We start from the raw sequence: 25,400 nt of genomic DNA, 5'->3' as shown, positions 1-25,400 counted from the left end.
AACCAAAACCAGTTGACTTGCCACCACCAAAATGAGTCCTAAACTTGAAAACAAAGATTGATTTTGGATCCTTCACTTCAAGGTTGTAACTGCTTTGCCGCCGTCTGCCATTTTTTGAGATTGACACTCTCGAGCTTTTAGTGAGTGAATTTTAATAAGATTTATTGGGCTCAAACCCGCGACCCCGATGGAAACAAAGCCAAAATAACCAAGTGGGAGCCGTTCCTTGTCAGTGTCCCGATTCAAAAATTAAATCAGAACGCATATCTCGACCGTTAGATATTGCTCAAACAGATCTCGACCGTCCTTTGTGTGTTATTTTGTTTTGTAGTGGGATAAAAAACCCTAGCTTATTAGATAGATGGGTTGGAGTTGGATTCAATATATATGTGCTGGTAAGATTCCTGGCTTTTGAAGTTAGATTTTTTTTTTACATTATGTTAATGTGCATCAAACATTCAAACATTCAAACATGAATCCGCTGTGAAGTTATTTGAGTTTTCTTGTCACTGCTAGCACAATTCCATTTTTGGATGGCATATTAGCCCAGTGATGTACCTCCAGTGGAGCATTTGTTGTAGCTGAGGTGTAGGAGCCGTTTAGTATCATCCAAAAACTTAAAAAAAAGTAAATAGCTATTTGAACACGCAAAACACTAGAAGTTCAGTGGATGTTGCTTTATAGTCTCAGATAGTATAGCAGTTATTTCCCAGGAACTAATTTGCACACTTCAGCGTAGGCTACTTGGTTCTTTGTTAGCATTATATTTAATTATTTATGGTTTTATGACATTACACTCTGAAAACGACACCTACGTACTTTCTCTATAAACTATGAAATATCTACGAACTACAATCAACCGGTGTTTAAATCTGCGATCTGAAAACCCATCAACGTTAAATGGCTGCAACTGCGTGTCCCTTCGTCAAACTTTCTTCTCTATGTCCTCAGATGATTTGATGCTCATGATATATTCAATCTCCTCGGCAATTTCTTTCATTGAAGGCCGGTTCTGTCTTTTTTCTTCTAAGCAACTCAATGCTAGAAACGCCAATGCTTTTATAGTTTCTAATTCCACCTTGTTGGCTCCCTCCATGAGCATTGGGTCGATAGTTTGCATCAACATCTCTTCATCCATTTTTCTCTGAACATAAACCACTAAATTTACGTTGTCTGTCCCTCTTGTGAAATCTATTGCCTTCTGTGAAGTCAGCAGCTCCAGTAAGACGACGCCAAAGCTGTAAACATCACTCTTATCAGTTAGTTGGTAGTTTCTGTAATATTCAGGGTCTAGGTAACCTAATGTCCCCTGAGCACAGGTGGATATGTGGCTCAGATCAGTCTCTGCCAGGCGAGAGAGTCCAAAATCAGCTACCTTGGCGTTCAACTTTTCATCTAAGAGGATATTACTTGACTTCACGTCTCGATGGTATATTGGGGGAACCGCTGAGGAGTGAAGGTATGCAAGGCCTTCGGCAGTTTGATGGGCAACGTTTAGTCGTCTATGCCAGGCTAGTAAACTTCTCATCCCCGGGTGGAGTGAGTGAAGGTGCTCAAAAAGATTTCCATTTGAGATGTACTCATAGACCATGAGTGGTTGCTGAAGCTCTACGCAGCAGCCAAGAAGGCGAACAAGGCAGCGGTGGTTCACCTGGCAAAGGATTCTAACCTCATTGAGGACCTGATCAGTGCCCTTTGTGTTTCCAAGCTTCGCACACTTAACAGCTATGATAGTACCATCTTCCAGAATGCCCTTAAATACCTCGCCGTATCCCCCTGCACCGAGGAGGCGATCTTTAGAAAAATTGTTGGTTGCTTTCTTCATTTCTTTCCCTGTGAAGACCTTAGCGGACTTGCCACCACTGTTGTAATTTAGGATCTCTTCTCGCTCTCTTGTCAAGCGCTCTTGAGCTTCTATGATCTGCCTGTGTCGTTTGTATCCGAGAAACCAGTACAGCAGCCAAACCAGTACAGCAGCCAAACCAGTAGTCAAACCTGTCATTTTTTAAAAGTCAGATGGGTCAGCAAATCAGAAAAAGTGACCAAATTGGCATTTATCCGATAATAGGGTTTAGGATTGTTTAACCTCAGCAGCCAACTTTATCCAAAATCTACTGTTAGCTCCCATTTTTCCTCGCACACCTCACCTAATGTGGAAGTGTGGAACTTCGTCGCCCTATCAAAGTTTTTTTTTTTTTTTTTTTTTTTTTTTTTTTTTTTTTTGGCTAAGTTAGCAATATATTGAAATAACAAGAAATAACGCACAATTTAGTTTCAAAACAACTCTAGAGGACAAGAGGACAAGATGTTCGGCAATCCCAATTTTTAGGTTTAAATAACCCACGAACCAGTTTATACCATTTAATAACCCTCAAGGACAAACTAATTTGGCCTGACTTTTTTTCTTTTTTTAAAATCCCACTTTTACCCTTTTCTTTGAAAATAGAACAAACTTCCGAGAGTGAGAAAACCCAAAACTCCTTTCTTCTCCAACCGATCGACCACACTAAACTTACGAGAGTGGGAAAACCCAAAACCCCTTTCTTCTCCAACCGATCGACTAGACTCCTTCTCTGTCTTTCTCGTTCATTTTCACGAGATTTATTATTGTTGGGTTTGCTATCTTGTTTCTTTTGACAATCGCTTGAAAGTGAAGGTCTACAGTCTAAAAATAAGAGAATTACCAAGGGAAATCAGAAAAATAAAAAAACTTAACACGCTATTTTGTTTTGTTTTGTTTTGTTTTTTTTTTTGTTTTTTGTTTTGTTTTGTTTTTTTTTGAAACTTTGTTGAGTTATGAACAGTGAACAATGAGTGTTTATAGTCCATACGCACTGTACTATGAACAATCAATGTTCATAATCATGAGCTATGAATATTATTTGTTCATACCACAATTGGACTATGAACAATTGATTGTTCATAGTCATGAGCTATGAACAATTGATTGTTCATATTACAATTGGACTATAAACAGTGATTGTTCATAGTTCAGTAAACAGTGATTGTTCATTGTTCATACCACAATTGGGTGATATATTGTTCATAGTCATGAGATATGAATATTCTTTGTTCATATCACAATTGAACTATTGTTTATAGTTTAGTAGCTATGAACATTATTTTTTCATATTACAATTGGACTATGAACAGTGATTGTTCATATTTCGATAGTTATGAATACTCATTGTTCATAGCTATGAACTATGGACTATAGAGAGTAAATAATGAGTGTTCATAGTCCAAACTGTAATTCATAGTCATGAGCTATGAATATACCCCAGGTTGTTTCGGTTGGGACATTTATTTTTTTTTCTTCAGGGGTATACTTGACCTTTCAACTACCCAAGTCTTTGTTATTTTGTGTCAAGGATAAATTTGAACTTTTATCTTGGGAGTTATTAAAACAAAAAGTGTCATCTAGAGTTACTTTTTCGGCCGATTTGTCCGTGAGAGTCGCTCTTTTTTGAAATAATAAAATTAGAGGAATTTTGACTTAACCCCCAAAGTTTGGTAGCGTTTTGACTAAACCCCCCATTTTTAAAATCGTTTGAGTTTGCCCCCCACTCTGTCAATTTTGTGTGTAACAGACGTTGGTATTTTAGCTCTTAACCATTTTACCCTTATGAAATAGACGTTGCATTGTCCTCCACATTAACACGTTAAAACCAGCTTTGCGAAAACCCCCCAAACTTATCTTAAGATCATACCACTCAACATATATCCAATATCTTAAGATCATATACCACTGAACATAATCCAAGCTTTCTATAATTGTTGAAAGAGTAGATTCTACCAATGAAATACAAAAGTTAAATATAACAAAAAAATTGCCAAAATGAGCAAAGACAATTGCTCGAATATCCAAAAAAATCTTGATGTATGACAATACCCGATCTGAACAAATGAAGGATGATTTAGAATGTAGTAACAAATCAAAACAATTTGCTTATGAGGTAGAACTAGAAGTTTGGGTGTGAGGCTCTTTGCACCTGGACAAATCTCTGATTTTCTCAGTTCTTTCACTTCCTTGGATATCCAAAGAAAACTATCAGGCATCTAGAATCGAAAGTAGAACCTCCAGGGAAATAAACAGATTCCCTATAGCCCAAATCACCCAACTTCATTCCCCCTCAAAGATTCAAAGAATTTCACCTATTCTCTCATAACTTAACAACACTCTCAGACTACAAATTAAACTGAACTTCCTTACTGGGATCTCTTCCTAATGTGACAGGAAACAGTAATCCCCTCAAAGAAATCCAACACAACAATCTCAAGAAAAAACTTATCTTCTTGATATTCGATAACACTCCAATTATTATCACCTGATCAGAACAATACCAATTTCCAACTAGAATGTATTGCCATGACTACAAAATCACTACTGGTTGCTGCTCGAGAAAAAACATGCTTCCTAACACCAAAATGATCCATGGACTGTTTTGCTTTTCGACCCTCACGTTCAAATTCTGCTTTCTCAAGATGATATTCTTTACCTATAACATAAATTTTGAAGTCCAGTGTGTTGAGCATCTTTGGAAAGGAGTTGGGTAGAACTTTAATTGGGCATCTAGAAAGTGGCTCGAGGAACTGAAATACATTGGGCCTTGTTTCTTTCACTTTAATTATCCATCCTTTGGGAGAAGAAGAAGACTGGGCTTCTGGTTGATGAAGAGGTTGTACAACATAGATGGTATGCTCAACAAAAGTGAGCATGCATGAACCAAGATGATTTTCTTGTTGATAATCATAGTAGAAGTCAGGAGGTGTTACCATATTCATGATGTTTTCTTCTTCAATTTCAAACGTTAATATGCTATTTGCATAAACCCCCCAATGTTTAAGTAAACAGTCAACGAAGAAGAAGAAGAAGAAGATCAGGAAGAAGATTAAGTGTGAGAATAGAACTTGAGATGGTTGATTTGTGTTACTAACCTCGCAAGTGCCACCGCCCATAAAAATGAGATGAGATTTGTGTTGATTTCAGATTAAAAGGTCGAGGAGGAGATGAGATTTATACGAAAGGAATAAAATATGGCCAATATGTAAAATACGAGAGAGAGAGAGTTGCAAGAATTAAATAATGGCAACATTTGGGGGGTTTTTGAAAAGCTGGGTTTAATGTGTTAATGTGGGGGGCAATACAACGTCTATTTCATAAGGGTAAAATGGTCAATAGCTAAAATACCAACGTCTGTTATACACAAAATTGACGGAGTGGAGGGAAAACTCAAACGATTTTAAAAATGGAGGGTTTAGTCAAAACGCTACCAAATTTTGGGGGTTAAGTCAAAATTCTCCTACATTTATTATATGGCCCTATTAGGCTTCTCTTCACCCTTTCCTATAATAATGGCTATAGTGGCTAGGCGGCTACGCCATCACTTGAATCTCTTTGACCACCATGAGAACACGGGGTGAGTTTGAATATTATTATTAGTGCAAAATTTTTACATTAAAACATATACGTACGACTACGTAACAACCAATTAATTCGCTGAACTCTGTTTTAAAACAAGTTTTCGGTGGAACATACTAGGGGTGTGTATAAAACCGACCAAACCAAGAAACCGAACCGGTTAGTTTCAGGTCGATTATGTTTATTAATCGGTTCAATTCATTTCAGTATATATGAAAACCGATAGGGTCGGTTTGGTCGTTGGTTTAGTCCCAAACCCGACTTGAATCAACCCACTATATATATATATATAATTAAATTTAAAAATATGTGAAAACTGGCTGGTTCGGGTTGGTTAATATCGATTAAACTATAATCTAGTCGGTTCGGATATCGGTTCAGTTGGAAATTAATTTGGTTCGGTTCGGTTAGTATAATACAACTGGTTTGGTTCGGTTTAAAAAAAATATAAACCGATAGGGTCGGTTCGGTCACCAGTTTAGCCCCAAACCCAACCCAAACCGACCCGTGCACACCCCTAGAACAAACGTTCATCTATTCAGAGAGGCACCCCTATTTGCCTACGTCCGAGCTGGCTACATAAGAAACATTTGTCACGTATCGATATGGGATCCAGACTATATTAAGTTAAACACGGATGGATCTCTGACTCCTTCAGACCAAAGATTCGGTGGTATGGCAAGAAAAGAAAATGGCATAGTGCATTTTGCCTACATAGGCTCTAACTCAAAGAGGTCTATACTTCAACAGGAGCTAATGGCTATTGATGTAGGGTTAGACAGGTGTGTGAAACGTGACATTACCAAAGTACAAGTGTACTCTGACTCTATGAATGCTGTGAGTATAGTTAATAGCTTGACTACACCACCATGGTATTGTTAGAACATTGTACTATCTATCGGGAGCAAAAGGAAGAAACTTAGTTATAGTAGGGTCAACCACTGTTATAGGGAGACCAACAGGGCTGCAGATTTATTAGCAAAATGTGTTATAGACTCTCTGGAGACTCTTGTATTTTATGCCCCTGTAGATCTAGATAAACAATTGTCTAAAATCATTGAGGAGGATATAAGAGGAACAATGTATGTAAGATTTTGATTAAGGAATACAGGTAGGGCTCTGCCTAACCCCATAGCTATCGTTCAAAAAAAACATAAAAAATGGAACTCACCTGCAATGAGAGGGGTTCTGCTTGTCGATTTATCACAACCTTCAGGAGTTTGACAAGATGTAACTGCAGAAATGAAATTTCATTCAGTGTTTCATGAACATGTTAGTACTGAATAATCTGCATTTTGATGAGATCTAAGCATTTCTCCAACCTTAACAGCAAACAAAAACCGTAAACAGGATTCATAGGACACTTACTCTCCACACACGTTCCACGAACTGGATCCCATCTATATTTTCCGTCACAGAAGCATCGGCTTTGCCCAGTAAGTACTGGATCCGGTGCACAATTTGAATTTGACCCAGATTCGCAATCACTTTGTGATCTACATATTGGTTCTTGTGGTGACACCCATTGGATCTCCAACCCAGGATTAGGCCACCTACTCACTGGCAAAGAGTAATCCAAATTCACATAACTTGTGTACGCTCTACACCCACTATCTCTTACTCTGATTCGATACGCAGTAGTAGACCCACCCGCGCGAAATGTGCAACAAAGGGGAGCAGAGTCACAAACTGAACCGTCTACTGTATCGTTAATGTAACTGTGGCAAAGACTAGTTGAAGTACAATTTAATGGTGATCTTAGTAAAGTATCTGAACAGTTCAAATACATTATAGTGTTACTACTTGTAACATTAAAAGGTAAACTGCTATTGAGCTGGAGTCCTTCGGTTCTAATATCAGATGAAACACATGTGTTGCTTACAAAACTAGGGGGCTGAATCACAAACCGTTGGATTTCCGGGTTGATGGTTGTGATAGTGTATGAAGTCCCATTTACTGCGTCGAAGCGAAGTGTACCTGAATCACAACGAATTTTGTAGGATTGATCACCACAGTCAGGTCCAGTACTAAGTGGGTATGGAACCGTGTTAGACCCACAGTTTTCACAATGCGTTGCTGCCATAGTGATAGTGCACCCGTCATGAAATAACACTGCTACTGCCATGAAGAGCAAGGGAGAAAAGCGTTTCTCCATTGTAGTATGAGAAGTTTCGAAAAAGAGGTTAGAAGGTGGTGAGTGAGTTCTATTCATGCATATTTCGATATTTGAGGGAGTGTGAAGGGGATACTAGTCATGGTAGTCAATGTTTTGGTAAACCGAGGGTGCTTTGGCAGCTTTAGAAAATGTTTATGCCTATGAAGATTGTGTAGTCTTCATTATTTTCCAGCCTGAAAGATTGAAAGTTTGTTTTCTTAATTGACTTTTTTGAAGTTGATTATTTTCGTTTTCCTTAAAAATTTCTGTTAGGTGGGTTTGATACCAGATAGAGATTGTTTTGAACGTGCAAGGTGATTCCTTTGTCTTTTGTAGATGAGTAGGTGTTGAAGATCAAAGGGCATGTCGTCTATTACAGGCGGCCTATATCAAATAGATGGGTCAAAGTTCGAAGTTTTTGGTATTGCACCGAACATGTACTAATATATTCAAGGAAAAATAGACGTGCCTAAAACTTTTGATAATAATCATAATAGATAAAAATTAGAGAAAATCAAGTTTGAAGATTTGGTAGAGAAAAGTATATAATTGTGATATCTTAAGAAGAAGAAAAATGTGCCGGACAATAATATGAACAAGAAATTAGTCCCGAGGGCCCATTTTTGAGTGAAAATCACTCTCAAACCCAGCTATTTTTTTTAATCATTCTCAAAGACAAATTCCGAGTAAAAATAACCTGGAAAATTAATTTTCGAGTGAAAATAACTTTAAGGACAAATGGTCAGGATTTAAAATAAATATTTCGATTTTACCCTTTATGTCGTTTTGCTATGAACAATGAGTGTTCATACTCATACCCAAATAGGTGAATGTACATCATACAATATATTAATGTATGAACAATGATTGTTCATAATTCATGTTGAGGTATAAATAATGATTGTTCATACTCCAATAGGTGTTCTTACTGATCATACGTTATGTTGAGGTATAAACATTAATTGTTCATAGCTCATGTTGATGTATAAACAGTGATTGTTCATACACCAAATAGATATGAACAATAATTGTTCATACTTCAATAAGTATTATTATTGATCATACATTATGTTGAGGTATGAACATTGATTGTTCATATCCCAAATAAGTATGAACAATTAAGTGTTCTTATTGATCATACATTATGTTGAGGTATGAATATTGATTGTTCATACCCGAAATAAATATGAATAATGATTGTCCATAGCTCATGTTGATGTATGAACAGTGATTGTTCAATAAGTATTCTTATATATTGATCATACATTATGTATTTATGTTAAGGTTCATACTCCAATAGGTGTTCTTATTGATCATATATTATGTTGAGGTATTGACACTTCCTCTTTTGTGTGTGTGTAGATGAGATGATGGGTGATGTAAATAGATGATGATCGTTGAACAAATAGAAGCATATCAAAACCTAATTATCCCTCAATAAGTAAAGGATGAGTAGGGTATCGTTCCACTTTTAAGTGTATGTTATGTGAAGGACAGGACTGGAAAGGGGGTTTGAGGGATTAAAACTAATATTGTAGAGATTGTAGATTCTAATGCTAAACTAACTAAAACTGTTGAGAATTTATAAGAGAGGGAATTCAAGAGATTAGAATCCACCAATACTTTTGATCTATGACCTTACGCTTCATGGTTTTTTTCTTACAAGTAGACTACAATTAGGCAATCGAAAGCGAAAAGCCGATGCCTCTTGGATCGAAACATCATTAACAATTAACTCTACTTAAGGTTGTTCCTATGTTTATGCTATTAATATTTTCTTTCCTTTTTATGTAAGCTCGGGCAGCCATTCAATGTATTACCAAGAGCAACATCAAGGAGTACTTCCTAATAGAATTGACCATTCAATGAATCACCACTTAAGGCAAACACAAAGAATACTTCCCTAGGCTGACCCACCCCCGAGCTACCATTTCTAAGGCAACACAAAGAATACTTCCCTAACTCTAAAGAACTATACTACTAGAAGAAAAGTAAAGAACACTAGCATGATATTAATATTGCAAAACATAAACCCTATTTTATACTTCCATCCCCTGGTGTGGGCAATGGAACTAATAACTACAAACATAAAGAACTAACCCGATTGAAGAACACCATGAACCGGAAGAATCATTAAACCTTAAGCAGCGGCTTCATCTTCTCCCCTTGAAGGAGAAGATTAGCCTTCCATAAAGAAGGAAGAACAAGAAGAAGAAGAGTTGAAGAACATAAGACTAGAAAGACTAATTTATTAAGACTCGACCTAGTTAAAACCGATCTTTTATTATTAATCTCTCTCGCCTCAAGTTAAAGACAAGAATATAAGTGAATTGGCCAATTACATGAGGCACTTAGGTCCTCTATTTATAGGGGTTACAATGAGCTCTAGAAGCATTCCAAACCGTCATTTGTTTCCTAATACAAATAGACTTCTTCCAGAGTCCGACTTCGTCTTCAAACGAGAAGGAATTGGCTACAATGTCGATTCATGCGTCGGACGCATTATTCATCGCCCCAGACTTAATCAATGCGTCACGGACTTTCGATTTATCGCCCCAGACGCACTCAATGCATTTGGACTTTCGATACATCGTCCCCGCACGCATAAGCCGATTTTTTCTCTCTTACGCTCTATCCTTCTATCCTCTTTGCGGGCTTTGGTCCAAACAACGAATCCTTTGGCCTTGGGCTTCCAAATAGACTTTAAAATAGGTCCAAGTCGCATCTTTAACAGCTCCAATTCCTTGGCCTTCTCCATGATTGTCCACGGGCCTCCCATGTGATCCTTAATGCTCGAATTGTTTCATTTTACCCCATTTTCTCTAATATTCTACAAAACTCTATTTTTACGTAGAATCTTAAAACACAACTTATAAACACTATTAGTCCACTAAGATGGCTAAACAAGAGGCATAATCGAGGGTTAAATAGCACTTTTTGAGCACTTATCACAACTCCCAACTAGCCTTTTGCTAGTCTCTTAGCAAATAAGATAAAAAAATAGATAAGTGATCAAAATCACATCCTAATAACAAAAAATAAAATCCTAACTCATTTTTCGCAGGCATCGCGAATTGTATTTACCATATGCAACAAGGCTTTAAACCTTTATGTTCCCCAAAAAGGACGAGTTATAGTCTCGTGAGGGTTTTCAGGTGATATACCCACAAAATCAATCAATAACATGTTCAAGAATGATAGTATTTTTTCAGAGAGAGAAATTCCTTACCCACTTAGTGCTTACTCCAACAGACGGTCTCCATTGCTAACTACATTGCTGCAAAGACTCATAGATTATGATGGGAGATAGTAAAAATTGACAAAATTCTTAATCAAGGCTTATGTGTGTACTTAGTTAATCTCCTATACTCTCCTATCCAAGAAGCGGAATCCCTAGTTTACCATAGGTAGATAATCTCGACTTTCAATCCTCTCACCATACATACTAAAAAATCTCTCGAGGAAGATGGTCTACTATTTTACCTCATGTATGTGGGGAAAAGAATAATGCATCTGAACATCCCACATACTACCTTAAAAAACGGACTTGAATAAAAGTAGTCTCATGGAAAGAATGTCAATCACATATGAAGTGTCGGGTCCTTCACTTTAGCATCCTCTCACCTATTCTAGACTTCGTACCATCTTTGTAGTGATAAGTCATGGGTTGTAACTTGGCTTGGGTATTGGTTTATGAAGAAAAGGTAAAAAGGATTCTAAGGTTGTTTTCGAAAAACACTAAGGGTTTTGCTTCTTTCTTTGGAAGATTTCTTTAAATTATATATTGAGAGAGAAAATTCTTCCTTTGTCTTAGCTTTTCCATCCATTCAACTTTTTTTTTTTTTTTTTTTTTTAGTGGTATATCCTTGATTAGTACTGGATATGCTTGTTTTCCACTAGCTTCTTTCACTTAGAACAGAATGATGGTCTTTATTGTATCTCTTTGGTATTTTCTTGTAATCTTCCTTTTGTGCTCTTTCTTCCTCTTTGTGTCCCTCGTATTCTCAGAAACATATGGGTATGGTTGATAAAGATTTTGGCTATACTCCTTGTCTGGAGTTGGGTGACGGGTAAAGGTTTTATGAAAGAAAATGGCTTATTGTAAGGCTCAAAAGGGTTTAACATGATGGTCCTACTAGGTGGGATAAAGGCTGAATGGGTTCACTACTTGACTTATCAGTATGATACTCTATTTCGAATAGACTACAAGACCTAATGGCTATCTCCCAGTTGATGTCACTTAAGTGATTAACCAAATTAATGAATAATGAGACTATATTACAACGACATAAAGAACTGAAAGATGTTGAGTCACTAAGACTCGATTTTTTTCAGAAGAACTCTCCAAAGAATGGGTATAAAGCTCAAGTCTCACGGCTAAGTCTAAAAATTCTACTTCTAGTTTACTAGGGGTTTAAATCTCTCTTCTAGCAAAAGTACACAAAACTGACCAAGTACTATGGTGGTGCCTTGATAAGGAATTCTATCAATAAGAACTATGTCCGAGCATAATAAATAGTCTAAGCGGTAATGAAATCAATAATATCGACTATTTATCAAACTCAACACTAAGCAGTATAGAATCTATATCCTAGACTCATCATTAAAATTCATTTTTCTCATGCTACCGATATAGAAACAAAAATATTTTTGTTTTGAAAACTAATTTTGAAATTCATTTCTCAAGTACACCCTCCCCTACTTATGCATGCATTGACCTCAATGTATAAAGAAGTAAATGAAATGGATGAGAAAAAGGTAGGATATTACCATTGATGCCGAATATCAATATTTGATCTTTCTCTGTCATATAAATGTTAAGCTCACAAAATAGAAAATCAAATATCATTAGTTCAAGAAACAAAACAAATACTGGGATTATTAAAGTAACTAATCCTTGAAAGCAAACAATGCTCAAAACTACTCGTATGCCTCGACGTTACGACGTCCTCTATCTGCTCGGCCGCCTCTCGGTTGACTCTCCAGCCTGCCTACCCGCTCTTTAATCTCGTTAACACTACCAGCCCGGGTATCTCCGACCTCGTCAATCCCGAAAGTGTATGGGTGGTCTTTGCTTGGTAGTCCTTTGATGTTCAAAAACAACCTGCATTCCCCTGATATGTATCATAGCAGCCCTCATGTTCGATCCTCTATAGCTTGATAGGGTGCTATGTTTCCAAAATCATACTCGGTAGGGTGTGGTGCAGCTACTGGTACGTCGGCTGTCCCCTGCACATCTAAGTACTCGAGCTCCATTCTCTGCGGTCCTCGTAGCCAAAATACTCTTAGGATCATAGCTCTCGAGTCTCATCATCCGAAAGGTGATCTAAATCCTAAGCCTTCCATGATCTTTGTGGCTATGACCGGGAGCTATCTTAGAATGCTCCACCTTCTTTGTCTTCATATTCCCCAAAGCCTTCTAAGAATAAATCTACACATACAGATTCTAACGTCCCTAGTCATCAACATCTAAAGCAAGTGTAGACCGGGCTGGTATAAAGTGTTCTCACTCACCGTGCCTACTACGTTGTGACAAAGCCATCTGTATGCTAGCTGCTGGTTCTTACGTAGAGACTTGGTCTTCGTGCGGCCTGCTTGATTAACCTCGCATGTGGGCCAAGACGCGTCCATGGTAATCCTTCAATCCTCCCGAAGACTGGTGTCTCATCCCCTCATACATCGGAATTTGGGTGAACTCACGGAGTATCTCCCTCGTCAACTTAAACTCGCCTCGTCTCAAATTTCAACACAAGCTCACTCGTCTCGGTATGAAATGGTCTATAGCACCGAAAAACTGTCTAACTAGACCCTCATCATAATGAGTCACTCTCGTCATACAAAACACATCCCAACTCAACGTCGAGATAGCATTTCCAAAGTGTGTCGAGACCTCTTTTCGAAAAAAATTCCCAAACTTCAACTCGGATGTATCTCTTTTAAGACTTCCATAATAATCAAACAAAGGAAAACGAACAACGACAACCAAAAAGAAAAAACTGTAATTCGTTTCATCGGTCGTCGATGATCGTCCCTCGACGAAATTTTAGTGTAATCCTATGGGGTCCTGACGCCATTGCGAGTCAAGTTCAAAATTTTGATTTTGGCGGGTGTGAAATTTGATGTTATCTTTCGAAAATGGCAATGGTGGGTAGCTTATGCTTTGTGTTGTGAATGATATATATAAAAATGGGATGAAGTGGTGGTGTAAAATGCAAAAAATTAAAAAATTTGGTTTGGTTAAGGCCCACGGGCAAGGGGTAGGAAAAATTGATGTGTCCCAGACGCACATTTGAGTGGTTGGGTTTGGAATTCTTAGAGGATGATTCCTCGACTGATTTCCGGCAATGGTTGGTGGTGGTGGAGGTGGCGAATCTAGGTTAGGGTTTTGAGGTGGTGTGGGGAAGAGAATGAGTTGTTGGGCCGAAATGTGAACTGATTTGGCCCAAACCCATATTTTTTTTTTTTTTTTTTTTTTTTAGATAGAAAAAAATAACATATAACGGAAAAGGAAATCTTAACATTAGTTTGAAAACTACCGGACCTTAAAACATGGGTTCCTAATCAAAATTTCGGTAATGCGAAATGAAGTGATTAAAACGAAAGTTTTTCAAAAGAATGATCAGGAGGTAGGTCTTTTTACGTCAGATCCCTAAGACGTAATGTGAGTTTTTTAAAGTCAGATCCTCAAGACTAGAATTCCTACTCCAAAACTGATATCTCAACAACATGCTTACTTCCCATAGACATTTTATACTCGGTCTACTAGAGTTATGAGACTTTGACTCCGGCGCTTGCAACTCCTCTCAGTAAAGGATAAAAAGTTATGAAAATCTGAGAGCCCGGCTATCAGTGGCACTTATACTAATGAGATCCTAAGGAGTCAAGCTTACGACGCTTGGCTTCTTCATGCAAAAAACTTAAACTAGACAGAGTAACAGGTTCAGCAAGACATAAAATGTAATCTTTAAGGTGTGTAGGTAACTTACCCCAATTTTCCGCTTCAACAGTGGTCTGATAAACCGGATCCTTGAGAAAAATGGCCTCCACGTCTCCAGTAGGTAACTCCAGAAAAGGCTTTAGTCGATAAGCATTGACTTTGAAACGAGTCCTTCTCTTGATGTCTTCTACTTCAATAGCTCCAAAAGGTGTGACATGTCTTACTATAAACGGTCATGTCCATCTAGATCTCAATTTTCGGGGAAATTTTCTACGCGAGTTGTAGACCGAACCTTCGGTCTGGTTCAAATTCTCTCTTCGAATTCTTACGTCATGTAATGCTTTAGTCTTATCCTTGTAAATCCTTGACTTATCATAAGCATCACTTCTCAATTCCTCTAATTCACTGATCTAAAGCTTCCTCCTTTCTCCTGCTTGATCTAGGTTGAAATTCATCTCTTTCACTGCCTAATAGGCTTTATGTTCTAACTCGACAGGTAGATGACACGCTTTTCCATATACCAAGCGATAGGGCGACATCCCTATGGGTGTTTTGAATGCTGTTATGTATGCCCATAGTGTATCTTGGAGTCTAAGAGACCAGTCTTTCCTAGATGGATTTACTGTCTTCTCCAGAATACTCTTGATTTCCCTATTCGAAACTTCTGCTTGACCATTAGTCTGAGGATGATATGGTAAAGCTAGCTTGTGAATTACTCCATACTTTGCCATAAGATTCCCAAATACACGGTTACAGAAGTGAGAACCGTTATCACTGATGATGGCTCTCGGTGTTCCAAATCTTGGTAGAATGTTTTTCTTCGAGAAAGTCCACGACTTTATGATCGCCCCGGTCTTCATAGGAACTGCTTCAATCCATTTTGAAACATAGTCCACAGCAAGTAGAATGTAGGTGTAACCAAAAGAAGGAGGAAATGGTCCCATGAAATCTATACCCCATACATCAAAGATTTCTGAGATAAGGATCGGTTGTTGAGGCCACTCGAACCTTTTCGAGGTCTTACCCAAAAATTGGCATCTTGGACATGCTTTGCAATAAATATTTGCATCTTTAAAAAGAGTAGGCCAATAGAATCCAGCTTGTAATACCTTTGTCGCGATGCGTTAGGGCCAAAATGTCCTCCCATGAAAGTGATCGATCATGATGAGAATGATAGAATGGATTCTGTTCCGGTCGGGATGCATCTTGAATAATTTGATCTGAACACTTCTTGAATAAGTATGGATCATCCCAAAAATAATATCCGGCCTTTGAGTAGAATAAATCTTTTTCTTGCTTGCTCCAATGTGATGGCACCTTGTCGGTCACAAGATAATTTGCAATGTGGTCGCGTACCATGGCACTTCGATATATCTTGAACAACCGTTCATCGGGGAAAAGTCTCACAGATTTGTAAATTGTCTTTCCGTATTCTCCACTAGCAATCTAAAAGGTGATCATCAACGACATTCTCTCGTTCCTTTCTTATCACGTATCTCCAAATCAAATTCTTGTAAAAGTAGTATCCATCGGATCAATCTTGGCTTGGCATCCCGCTTAGCGAGTAAATGGCTTAAAGCAAAGATGGTCGATATAGACAATCACCTTTGAACCTATTAAATATTGTCGAAATTTGTCAAGAGAATAGACGGCGGCTAAGAGTTCCTTCTCGGTGGTAGAATAATTAACTGTGCTCCATTTAGAGTCTTGCTAGCAAATAGATTGCGCGTCACGACACTTTCTTGTCTCTTTGTCCTAGAACGGCTCTTATAGCATAATCGGATGCATCACACATGATCTCAAATGGTGGCTCCAATCGAGGCATCGAATGATTGGTCTTTGAAGTGAGTGCTTCCTTTAACTTCATAAAAGCTTCAACACATGATGTATCAAAATCAAAGACAATATCTTTCCCTAACAGATGTGACAACGGTCTTGCAATTCTGCTGAAATCCTTGATAAATCGACGGTAGAATCCCGCGTGACCTAGGAAGACACGAATATCTTTGACAGTTCTCGGTTTGGGTAGATCCTTTATAATATCAATCTTCGCTCGATCTACTAGAATTCCTTCCTTTGAAACTTGGTGACCTAGCACTATCCCTTCCTTTACAAGTGACACTTTTCCAAGTTCAGAACTAAGTTGGTATCGCAACAACATTTAAGGACTAAGGAGAGATGGTGTAGGCAATCCTCAAAAGATGATCCAAACACTAAAAAATCGTCCATAAAAACTTCCATGTATTTCTCCACCATGTCGTAAAAAATACTCATCATGCATCATTTGAAAAGTGGCGGTGCATTGCATAGACCAAAAGGCACGACGGTACGCGAATGTTCCGAACGGACATGTGAATGTGGTCTTCTCTTGGTCCTCAGGGTGAATATGGATTTGAAAATATCCTGAGTAACCATCAAGAAAGCAGTAGTAAGCTTGTCCAGCTAATCTTTCTAACATCCGATCGATGAATGACAATGGAAAATGGTCTTTCCTTGATGCGCTTATTCAACTTCACAGAATCGATGCAAACTCTCCATCCAGTCTGAATCTTGGTTGGAATCAAGTCATTGTTCTCGTTCTCGATCACTGTGGTTCCGGACTTCTTTGGCACAACTTGAACTGGACTAACCCATTGACTATCAGAAATAGGGTAGATAATGCCAGCGTCAAGGAGTTTGACGTCCTCTTTTCGAACTATTTCCTTCATCTTCGGATTAAGCCTCCTCTGTGGTTTCTTAGAAGTATTGGAATCCTCTTCCAAATGAATCCTATGTTGAACTATCATAGGGCTGATCCCCTTGATATCATCAATTGTCCAACCTATAGCTGACTTGTGTTCCTTTAAAAGTGCTACTAACCTGGATTCCTGCTCCTCAGTCAAATCTGATGCAATGACTAATGGGTAGGTTCCCAAATCTCCCAAGAAAACATACTTGAGTGTAGACGGCAAAGGCTTCAATTCTAGCTTAGGCGGCTCCTTCTTAAACTCTTTATATGGTCCATTAGGCATTGCCTCAACACTAAGTTCCTCATAGTCTGAGTCTGTCAGAGCTTTCAACACTTCGTCAGCAGGATATGAATGAGTCCGATAATCCCCGCTTAACGCCTTCAATCATACAAACCTCGTTCACAGCACACACCTCCTGTGGTTGCTGTAAAGTATGGAAAATATTGGTTTCGACTCTCATATTACCAAAGGATAACGTTATATTACCGTTTCGACAGTTGATGAGTGCATTTGCAGTGGCCAAGAATGGTGCGCCTAGAATGATTGGTATCCGCCTACGGATATAGGTTACGTGTCTAGTACTATGAAATCAACCGGATAATAGAAGTCTTCGATCTTGACTATGACGTCTTCAATGAGTCCTCTAGGTATCTTCACTGATCTATTTGCCAACTGTAAAGTAACATCAGTCGGTTTTAGATCCTTCAAGCCCAACTTCGTGAGGCGAAATATGGTAGAAGATTTTAATCGGCACCCAAATTTAATAAAGCTTGTTCCTCCAAAGAATCTCCAATTCTGCGATGTAGCAGTTGGACTTCCGGGATCTTTCGGTTTCCACAACCGATAGATTCTTCGTGTAGGGTAACGATGAACATCTTTGAGCGATAAAAGCTTCTTTCAGAATGTTGGTCTTCTTCTTTACTAGATCTTTCAGGAACTTGGCATATGAGGGAACTTGCTTGATGGCAGTCAGAAATGGGATATTAATCTGTAAATTCTGAAATACATCGCAAATCTCTTTGTACTGGTCATCTTTTATGGTATTCACTAGTTTCGAAGGAAATGGTGCTGGCGGATTCTTCAATATTGGTTCTCTTCTTTCGGCTTCGGTTGGCTTGGTGACAAATAGTGGAGTGAGAGGTGGAGTCACTCGTGATGGCTTCTTCTTACTTACTTTCACAGTAGTTCCTTCAGCTTCTCTCTCAACAGTTACTTCAGTGGGTGGCACAACACTAGATATATCTGGAATGTTAGAACTGGGTGGGATGGTGGGGACATAAGTTACCTTAGGCTCCACAGAATCTTTTCCTGGTTCATAGACAATCTTGTTATCAACTTTCTTGCGACCTCGAGTGGTGACAAAGATTAACTTGTTCATGAGTAATCTCCGGGTTATCTACTTGCGGGGACACCTCTTCCTTTCGGATTTGGCTCCCACCGGGCTTGGTAATGTTCCTTTTGATCTCTCTGTCAAGGCGGCATCGATTTGCCCTATCTGGCCTTGAATGACACTAAAGTTATTCTCCAACTTCTGGGTTCTTTGATTTGTCTGTTTCAGCTCATTGACAATGGTGGTGATAGCTTCTTCCGGATGTGGGATAACCGCTTTTTCGACCGGCGTAGGGGCAATATATCCACTCATAAGATTTAGTACTAACTCTCTGTTGTTTGTGTTGGCTTGGTATTTCCGGGTTCGGTATGATTGTTGATTTACGTATGGTTCTTTGGCGGTTTTGGAACCGAGCATCACCGGTTATTCGAACCGATTTGGTCGATTCGAAATCACGGAGGAAAATTCCTCTGATTTGTATTTTGTGGCTTCCAATAATTCTGTCCCTGATTGAACTGGTTATTTCTTCCTAAAGAGTTGATACTACATGCACTACAACAAAAGGAGTCTTTTGCAGTGCACCCTTTTGCAACGCCAAAAAATTGTTGTTAAAGGTCACCTATTGCAACGCCATATGGGGCTGCTAAAGGTTTGTCGTGCTATTAGCTTAACTATACATAAATTTATCTATTGTGACACCTCTTGCGTGGCAAATAGTTATAATTTTTTTTTTTCAAAAAACAGAAAATGCAATTTTTATAGAGGGCTTTATCATTTACCACGCCATTGTTGCTGTTAAAGTTAACTCAATCATTTGTGACCCACTTTTGTTGTAAAAACCTTTTGTAAATGTCCATGTTTTATTGGATGTAGTATGTGTTGCAGCTAGAGAAGCGTTGCTATTGGGCTTTTTATGGGCGGGAGTTAATTTTTTCTAAAGGTTTTTTTATGGGCGGGCCTATTTTTATTGTTGGCGCTCCAACAAAAAACCAAAAAATAAAAAAGTAAAATCCAAAATCCTAAATTGGGTTTATTTTTCTCATCTTTTTCTCTTCTTTGCCGCCCACCATATTGAAAACCGGTCCCAACGAGAGACGATAAAAGAGCCTTTTGAATTTTGTTGGTGTTCATAGATGCGTTGTACTCTCGTCAATAATAGGTTGTGAAGAAGATGGAGATGCCAAAGAAGAAAGAAGTACTACTATTCTCTTGCGGTTGAGTCCGAAGAGCTTGCTCATAAAGTTGCAACATTATCGACTCTATTCAAACTTCGGGCCTATAAACTGGAGGAGCTTTGATGATGGTTTTCCAAACCTTTTTATCAACAATGTACAAGATATTCGAGGCCGTCATGTTGCATTTTTGGCTTCCTTCAGATTTCACCATGTGTCATATTTGAACAATTATCATCATATTTGCCCTCCCAAGGTGTTTTTTGCATCTTTTACATTGGTCTTGCCATTCTTTCCAACTGGTTCTTTTGAGCGCATGGAAGAGGAAGGGGATGTAGCAACTGCATTTACCATGGCACGAATATTGTCAAATATACCCATATCACGGGGTGGTCCAACTAGTTTAGTCATCTATGATATACATGCTCTGCGGGGAAAGATTTTATTTCGGGGATCATGTGCTACCATGTTTCGAGATTGGGATCCCTTTGTTGAAACAATGTCTCCACCAGCTTCCCGATGCTGACAATATTAGCATTGCATTTCCAGATGATGGTGCATGGAAAAGATTTTACAAGCAGTTGCAGCATTTTCCAATGGTCGTGTGCACGAAGGTTCGTGAAGGTGATAAGAGATTTGTTCGCCTCAAAGAGGGGAGTGCTGCTGGACGCCATGTTGTTATCGTTGATGATTTGGTTCAGTCAGGAGGGACCATTGAGTGTCAGAAAGTGTTGGCTGCTCATGGTGCTACTAAGGTTAGCGCTTATGTCACCCATGGTGTGTTTCCCAAGCAATCGTAGGAGCGATTTTTGCACAAAAACGAAGAGGAATCCGAGAAGGCATTTGCAAATTTTTGGATCACAAATTCCTGTCCCGTCTGACCATAGCCATAGCAAAACAGGGCCCCATTTGAAATTATAAGCCTTGCGGGGATCAATTGCGGATGCACTTCAAATCCGAGGCAATCGATCGCAAGGGGAGGGTTTAATTTGGATTAAGGTGTTCTAATGGGGACGATTTAATGCTTGGGGCATAAGCTTATCACCACCAGTCTTCTATGAAGAGAAAAAAAATATGGAGTTAGAAGTTTTTGTCAGGATTTAGAGTTTCAAAATAATCCGAAGTTTTTGTCAGGATACATTGTTTTAACATAATCCTACATCACTACATATATATTCCATTGTATGGATATTGTTTACGAAGAAGAAGCTTTGTTATTCTTGCCCTACAATTTACAATTTGCTTCCCTTGGCATAATATGTAATACTTGGTTACTGGCCTGCAGAGTAGCTATCACCTTCTTAGTCTCCCAGGCTAGGTGTCAGTACGCATCTTCCATGATATGATTCGTGGAGAAATACAATGGTGAATCAGTGTTCTGCGTGGAAAAAATAATAGGTTGTGAAGGTGGGCTCGTTATCCGAAGGCCATGAGCACTGGGCAAAGGCGGGCGGTTGAGCATAAGGACGGAAAGAAAACCCAAAAGAAAAACCATCAGAATAAAGATTCAATTGCATATATTTCTTAGCACCCTACACTTTCACTTCAATTGGACTAAGTGCCAATCAACCGACCAAGCTTCGAGTTTTTGGTTGCTACTCTTTTCGGGGTTAATTGGTTTTAGTTTTGGATTCTTTTTGGGTTAATTTTTCTGGCTGGTTCTTTTAATTTATTTTACAGGTGTAGAATCTGAAATTACTACTAGAGAATAAAAGTCGGAAACATTCATTCTTCAGGTTGGTTCTTCTTTCTTTTAATATTCCTTTACATTTTTGCTTAGCATTTGTAGCATGTGGTGGTGTTATTTTTTGGGTCTCTGGGGATGTTGAGTCCGTGTTTTTCTGTCTGTCCTGCTTTCTGGTGATGGTGTGATGTTTGTCCTCTGCCTTTGTGTAAAACTATAAAACTCAATGCAAAACATATGATTGTGGGAAAAATAAAACGGTACTTGGGTCAACAATGGAAGGACAACATTCACAACATGGTGACGACTTCATATTTGACTTTTTGAGAATTCTTGAAAGTGTATCTGTAAAATTTGTGTATTACTTGGGTTGGGATTTGATGCAAAAGCATGTAATTGTTGCTTGGCTTAGATAATCGATTAGAATTCTTGAGGTCTTGGGATTTGTTTTATCATTTTGTTTTTTTTCTATCTGCACTGGCTTTGAGTAAATTATGTTGATACTCACCTTATGATTATGACGTTGGTTGTTCATCTAGTTACGGACATTTTGATTAGAATGGCTTGTCGGTTCTCTTCAAAGAAGGTCCAAAGAAAGATACAAAGCCTACTATTTAAGGTAAGTTTAATTACATGAATGTTCTAATAGGACGAATTTGGTAGAACAAGATTGGGAGATGTATGATTCCAATAATAAATGAGACAAATTCTCAGTCTAATATGAGAGCCTTGTCATGAAGTGACTAATAATTCTTATTTTGTGATTTTTTTTTCCTTAGTCCTAACTCTTGTGGTATGTGCCCAATAGAAGTATTTGTTTGTCAAATGCTCTTTCTTGTTTGTGCTCTTCAAATCTCATTTCTAGCTTCATATCCACTGCCTGACATTGATATTTCCCTGTAGTGTTATCCCATATAAATTATTGATAATGGAATGAACTCTATTGCATGTGTACAGCAAATGAAAACGTGGAACACTTTTTAGGGAAGCAGAGGAAACTTAGCAAGATCTTGGATGAGTGGTAATTTATTTGTCCGCTTATGCCGGTCGATGCATCTGCTCTTTATAAATGTACCCTCTGTATTCTCCTTGTTGTGACATTAGCTCTGAATTTTTGCTACTCATTTGGTTATGAAGGGAAGGGCTTATATCTGAAGGAAGTGTGGGAACAAGCAGCTTTCATCATCCATATACCTCAATGAAGTTGAACCTTTCCTTGAACAAGATGCAAAGCGCAGCCCATTTAATCGGGCCCTAATTGGTTCCATTTGGAAATTTTGTTAGGGCTGAAGATTTCCATCATTATTGAAGGAGGAAGGGATGAAGAGGGTGACCTTGAAGGCGAGAGCGCGGCGTCTCCATCAAGCCCTAGTTCTACAGTCATGGATGTAGTTTCAAAAGATGAGGGCTTAATTGTATTCTTTCTGGTAAGTTCTCGTCGTAGAGTTCTCAGCCTCTTGCATCTCGGGTAGTACTTCTTTGTAACCTCCGTGAGTGTATTGTAATATATTAAAAATAGAGGGTGAGTTTTGTTCTTTTATCTTTGTTAGATTTCTAAGGGGCGGTTGGGACCCCATGATCTAAGAACCTCTATATAGGTTCTTTTTAGTATAGATTTCTAGCCCGGCACATACATGGTCTACTCTTTCTGTATGGAGAGGGTATGGATGACACAATCGGCAAGATGTCATCCTGAGGGGGTGGTGGCCGTAGGTAGGTGAGAAGTGACACAAGCAGCTCCTTGTGGGAATTTCGGTGGTATGTTAATAGTCCCAAGGTCATGGTGTGCCTATAATTTGCGTGATCCGACCCTCCATTCTCCATCTACTCACCGGGTGGAAACATCATCCGGTGTGTTAAAACTGACCACAGATCCATTAGGCCAGCGATTCGAGAGAGTTCTCAAGTGAACAAATTAAGTCCGGATCAACCATGATCTGCTCCCCCTTGAACTTGTCTACCTTTAGTTCGTTGCTCAAAGTTAATATTGTTTTATTTAATATTTAGTGACAAGTTTCATTTTTATCTTATAAATGTATTTTGGTAGATTTTTCTCGTTTATATGTTTAATCTTAGTAATACAACCACCGGGGCCATGACTAGTTGAGCTCTTGGACACTTGACAATCACACACCACAACATGCAGACTCACTCATAGTTAGGCTTTCACTTGACAATCAAGTGTTACTATTTAAAATAGGGATATTCAAACGTGATTAATTGCAGTTCTTCAGTTATATCAGTTGATCATTGTTATGTGTATACCTTCACTTTGTCCTAGCTTTCTTATAGATTGTTATGATTATTTCAGGTTCTGGAGGAGATTAGATTGGGTTTAGAGTTGAACGATTATAGTTTTCAGCAAAGACGCATTGCACATATGCGTTTCTTAGGGGAGCTCTACAACTATGATCATATAGATTCCTCTGTTATTTTTGAAACACTATATCTGATTCTCGCTTTTGGCCATGGGACATCGGAGGTATGAAATTGTAAATTTTCTTCTGATAAACTTCTTTGAGTAAAACTTGGTACTTTTAAAATAGTTGCAAAGGATAGAAGGAATAGCCGAAGGATAAAGGTTAGGACAAAGGATATTCCGCTCCTGTTAAACAGTATCAAGGGATAGAAGGAATAGCCAAAGGCAGGACTTCTTGACTCCTAAATCATAGGTAGGGGGTTAAAAATCTCATTATAGGTTGGTCGATACCTTTACATCTGACTCTGCCATCTATTGGAACTGCTTTTTGTAGTTGAGCTTGTTTGCTTGATTTACTTAATGTTTAGCCTTGCTTATTTTATTGTTTCATTGGTGATAACTTTATCACACGAGGTTTTTTAATGGTTTGGCATTTACATGTACAATTTAGTTCAAAATCTATTAGTTTTTGACTATTTTTGTCTTCTTATTTGATCTGTACCTTCATGAATGTGATCGAGTTATAACTTTGATAAGTTCTTTCTAAGCTTTTGGCCATGGGCACCAATTTACGCATATAGGAGGTGCATAGTTTCACATGCATTGCCAACTTGAGTGTATATTAGGTTTATTAATGTTTCTAATAAATTTACTTACATTGATTTTTTTTTTTTTTTTTTTTTTTTTGCAGATTGGTCGATTGGTGCATGCGGAAGTAGTAGAATCAAGAAGAAGCTCGAGTGGATCTTTGCTCAAATTAGCATGTTATAGACATTATTTGTGGAATTTTAGTTTTGAATAATTCATCTAAATTTAGTTGAGCGTTGTTAAGATTATGTGAGGCGATGTTTTTTTCGAAAAAAAATAGTTATGTGAATTCTTTAAGATTTTTGTATTGAATGATTTAGTAATGAAATTCATTTTGTTATGATTTGTGGTGAATTGTTATAGGGTTACTGTGTTCTATAAAAATTGTTTTGGGCAGGATTATGTAAATGGAAATGTACAGGTATATGTATGAATTGCACCATTTGCAATGCTAAATGCGTCCCAAATAAAGCACAGGAGTTTATATCATTCGCAACAATTTTGGTATAGCTAAAAGCTTTGATTCTACAGTAATGTAGACATCTTTTGCCACGCTTGGTGTGTGGCTAAATTTTTGGACGTCTTTTGCCACGCCAAATGTTTAGCTAAATATTTAAATTTTCCGCACTATGTAGGCAAATATTTAAACTTTCCGCAACTGAAATAGTGTTGCAAAAGGTTGCCTTTTGTGACGCCTAGTTGTGTAGCTAAAGGTATCACTTTTGCAACGCCATCCTAGTTGTTACAAGCTCTCTTTTGTGGCATACATGCCGCAAATAGTTTGAAAAAATTTTGCAATTAATTTAATTTTAATAAATGAAGTAGCAACGGAATTAGTGTATTAGCGGCACCCTCAAAGGCCGCGAACAAACTAGGAACATTTGCCACGCCACCTTTGGCGTTGCATTTGAGTATTTGAGACGACTTTTAGCCACGCCTTTGCAAAGCGCCATCTAGTGCGTTG

At 38.3% G+C, this 25,400-nt stretch overlaps 1 protein-coding gene and 1 pseudogene across 1 annotated transcript; one reads left to right on the top strand and one right to left on the bottom strand.

Moving 5' to 3' along the window:
* Positions 1–738: 738 nt before the first annotated feature.
* On the bottom strand, positions 739–7,752 carry LOC147486723 (Protein kinase family protein). Its single transcript, XM_086572969.1, has 3 exons — positions 6,791–7,752; positions 6,594–6,656; positions 739–1,995 (listed from the first exon to the last, which is right to left on the bottom strand). The coding sequence occupies exons 1-3, from the start codon at positions 7,632–7,634 to the stop codon at positions 926–928; spliced, it is 1,977 nt and encodes a 658-aa protein (XP_086429095.1). The 5' UTR covers positions 7,635–7,752; the 3' UTR covers positions 739–925.
* Positions 7,753–19,744: 11,992 nt separating this feature from the next.
* On the top strand, positions 19,745–24,970 carry LOC147486722 (ribose-phosphate pyrophosphokinase 4-like; annotated as a pseudogene).
* The last annotated feature ends 430 nt before the right edge of the window (positions 24,971–25,400 follow it).

This window comes from Coptis chinensis, chromosome 7, assembly GCF_015680905.1.
Source record: "Coptis chinensis isolate HL-2020 chromosome 7, ASM1568090v1, whole genome shotgun sequence".
NCBI classification, from domain to species: Eukaryota; Viridiplantae; Streptophyta; class Magnoliopsida; order Ranunculales; family Ranunculaceae; genus Coptis; species Coptis chinensis.
Note: the sequence above shows the minus strand (reverse complement) of the source record. Positions and strands in the feature narration are given on the sequence as shown.

Bases quoted from the DNA above. Each gene is read 5' to 3' on its own strand.
- LOC147486723 (XM_086572969.1), bottom strand. From the start codon at position 7,634: ATGAATAGAACTCACTCACCACCTTCTAACCTCTTTTTCGAAACTTCT. The intron at 6,657-6,790 runs GTAAGTGTCCTA...TCATTTCTGCAG, and splicing joins TCGTGGAACGTGTGTGGAGA to TTACATCTTGTCAAACTCCT. The intron at 1,996-6,593 runs GTGAGTTCCATT...AAAAAATGACAG, and splicing joins CAGAACCCCTCTCATTGCAG to GTTTGACTACTGGTTTGGCT.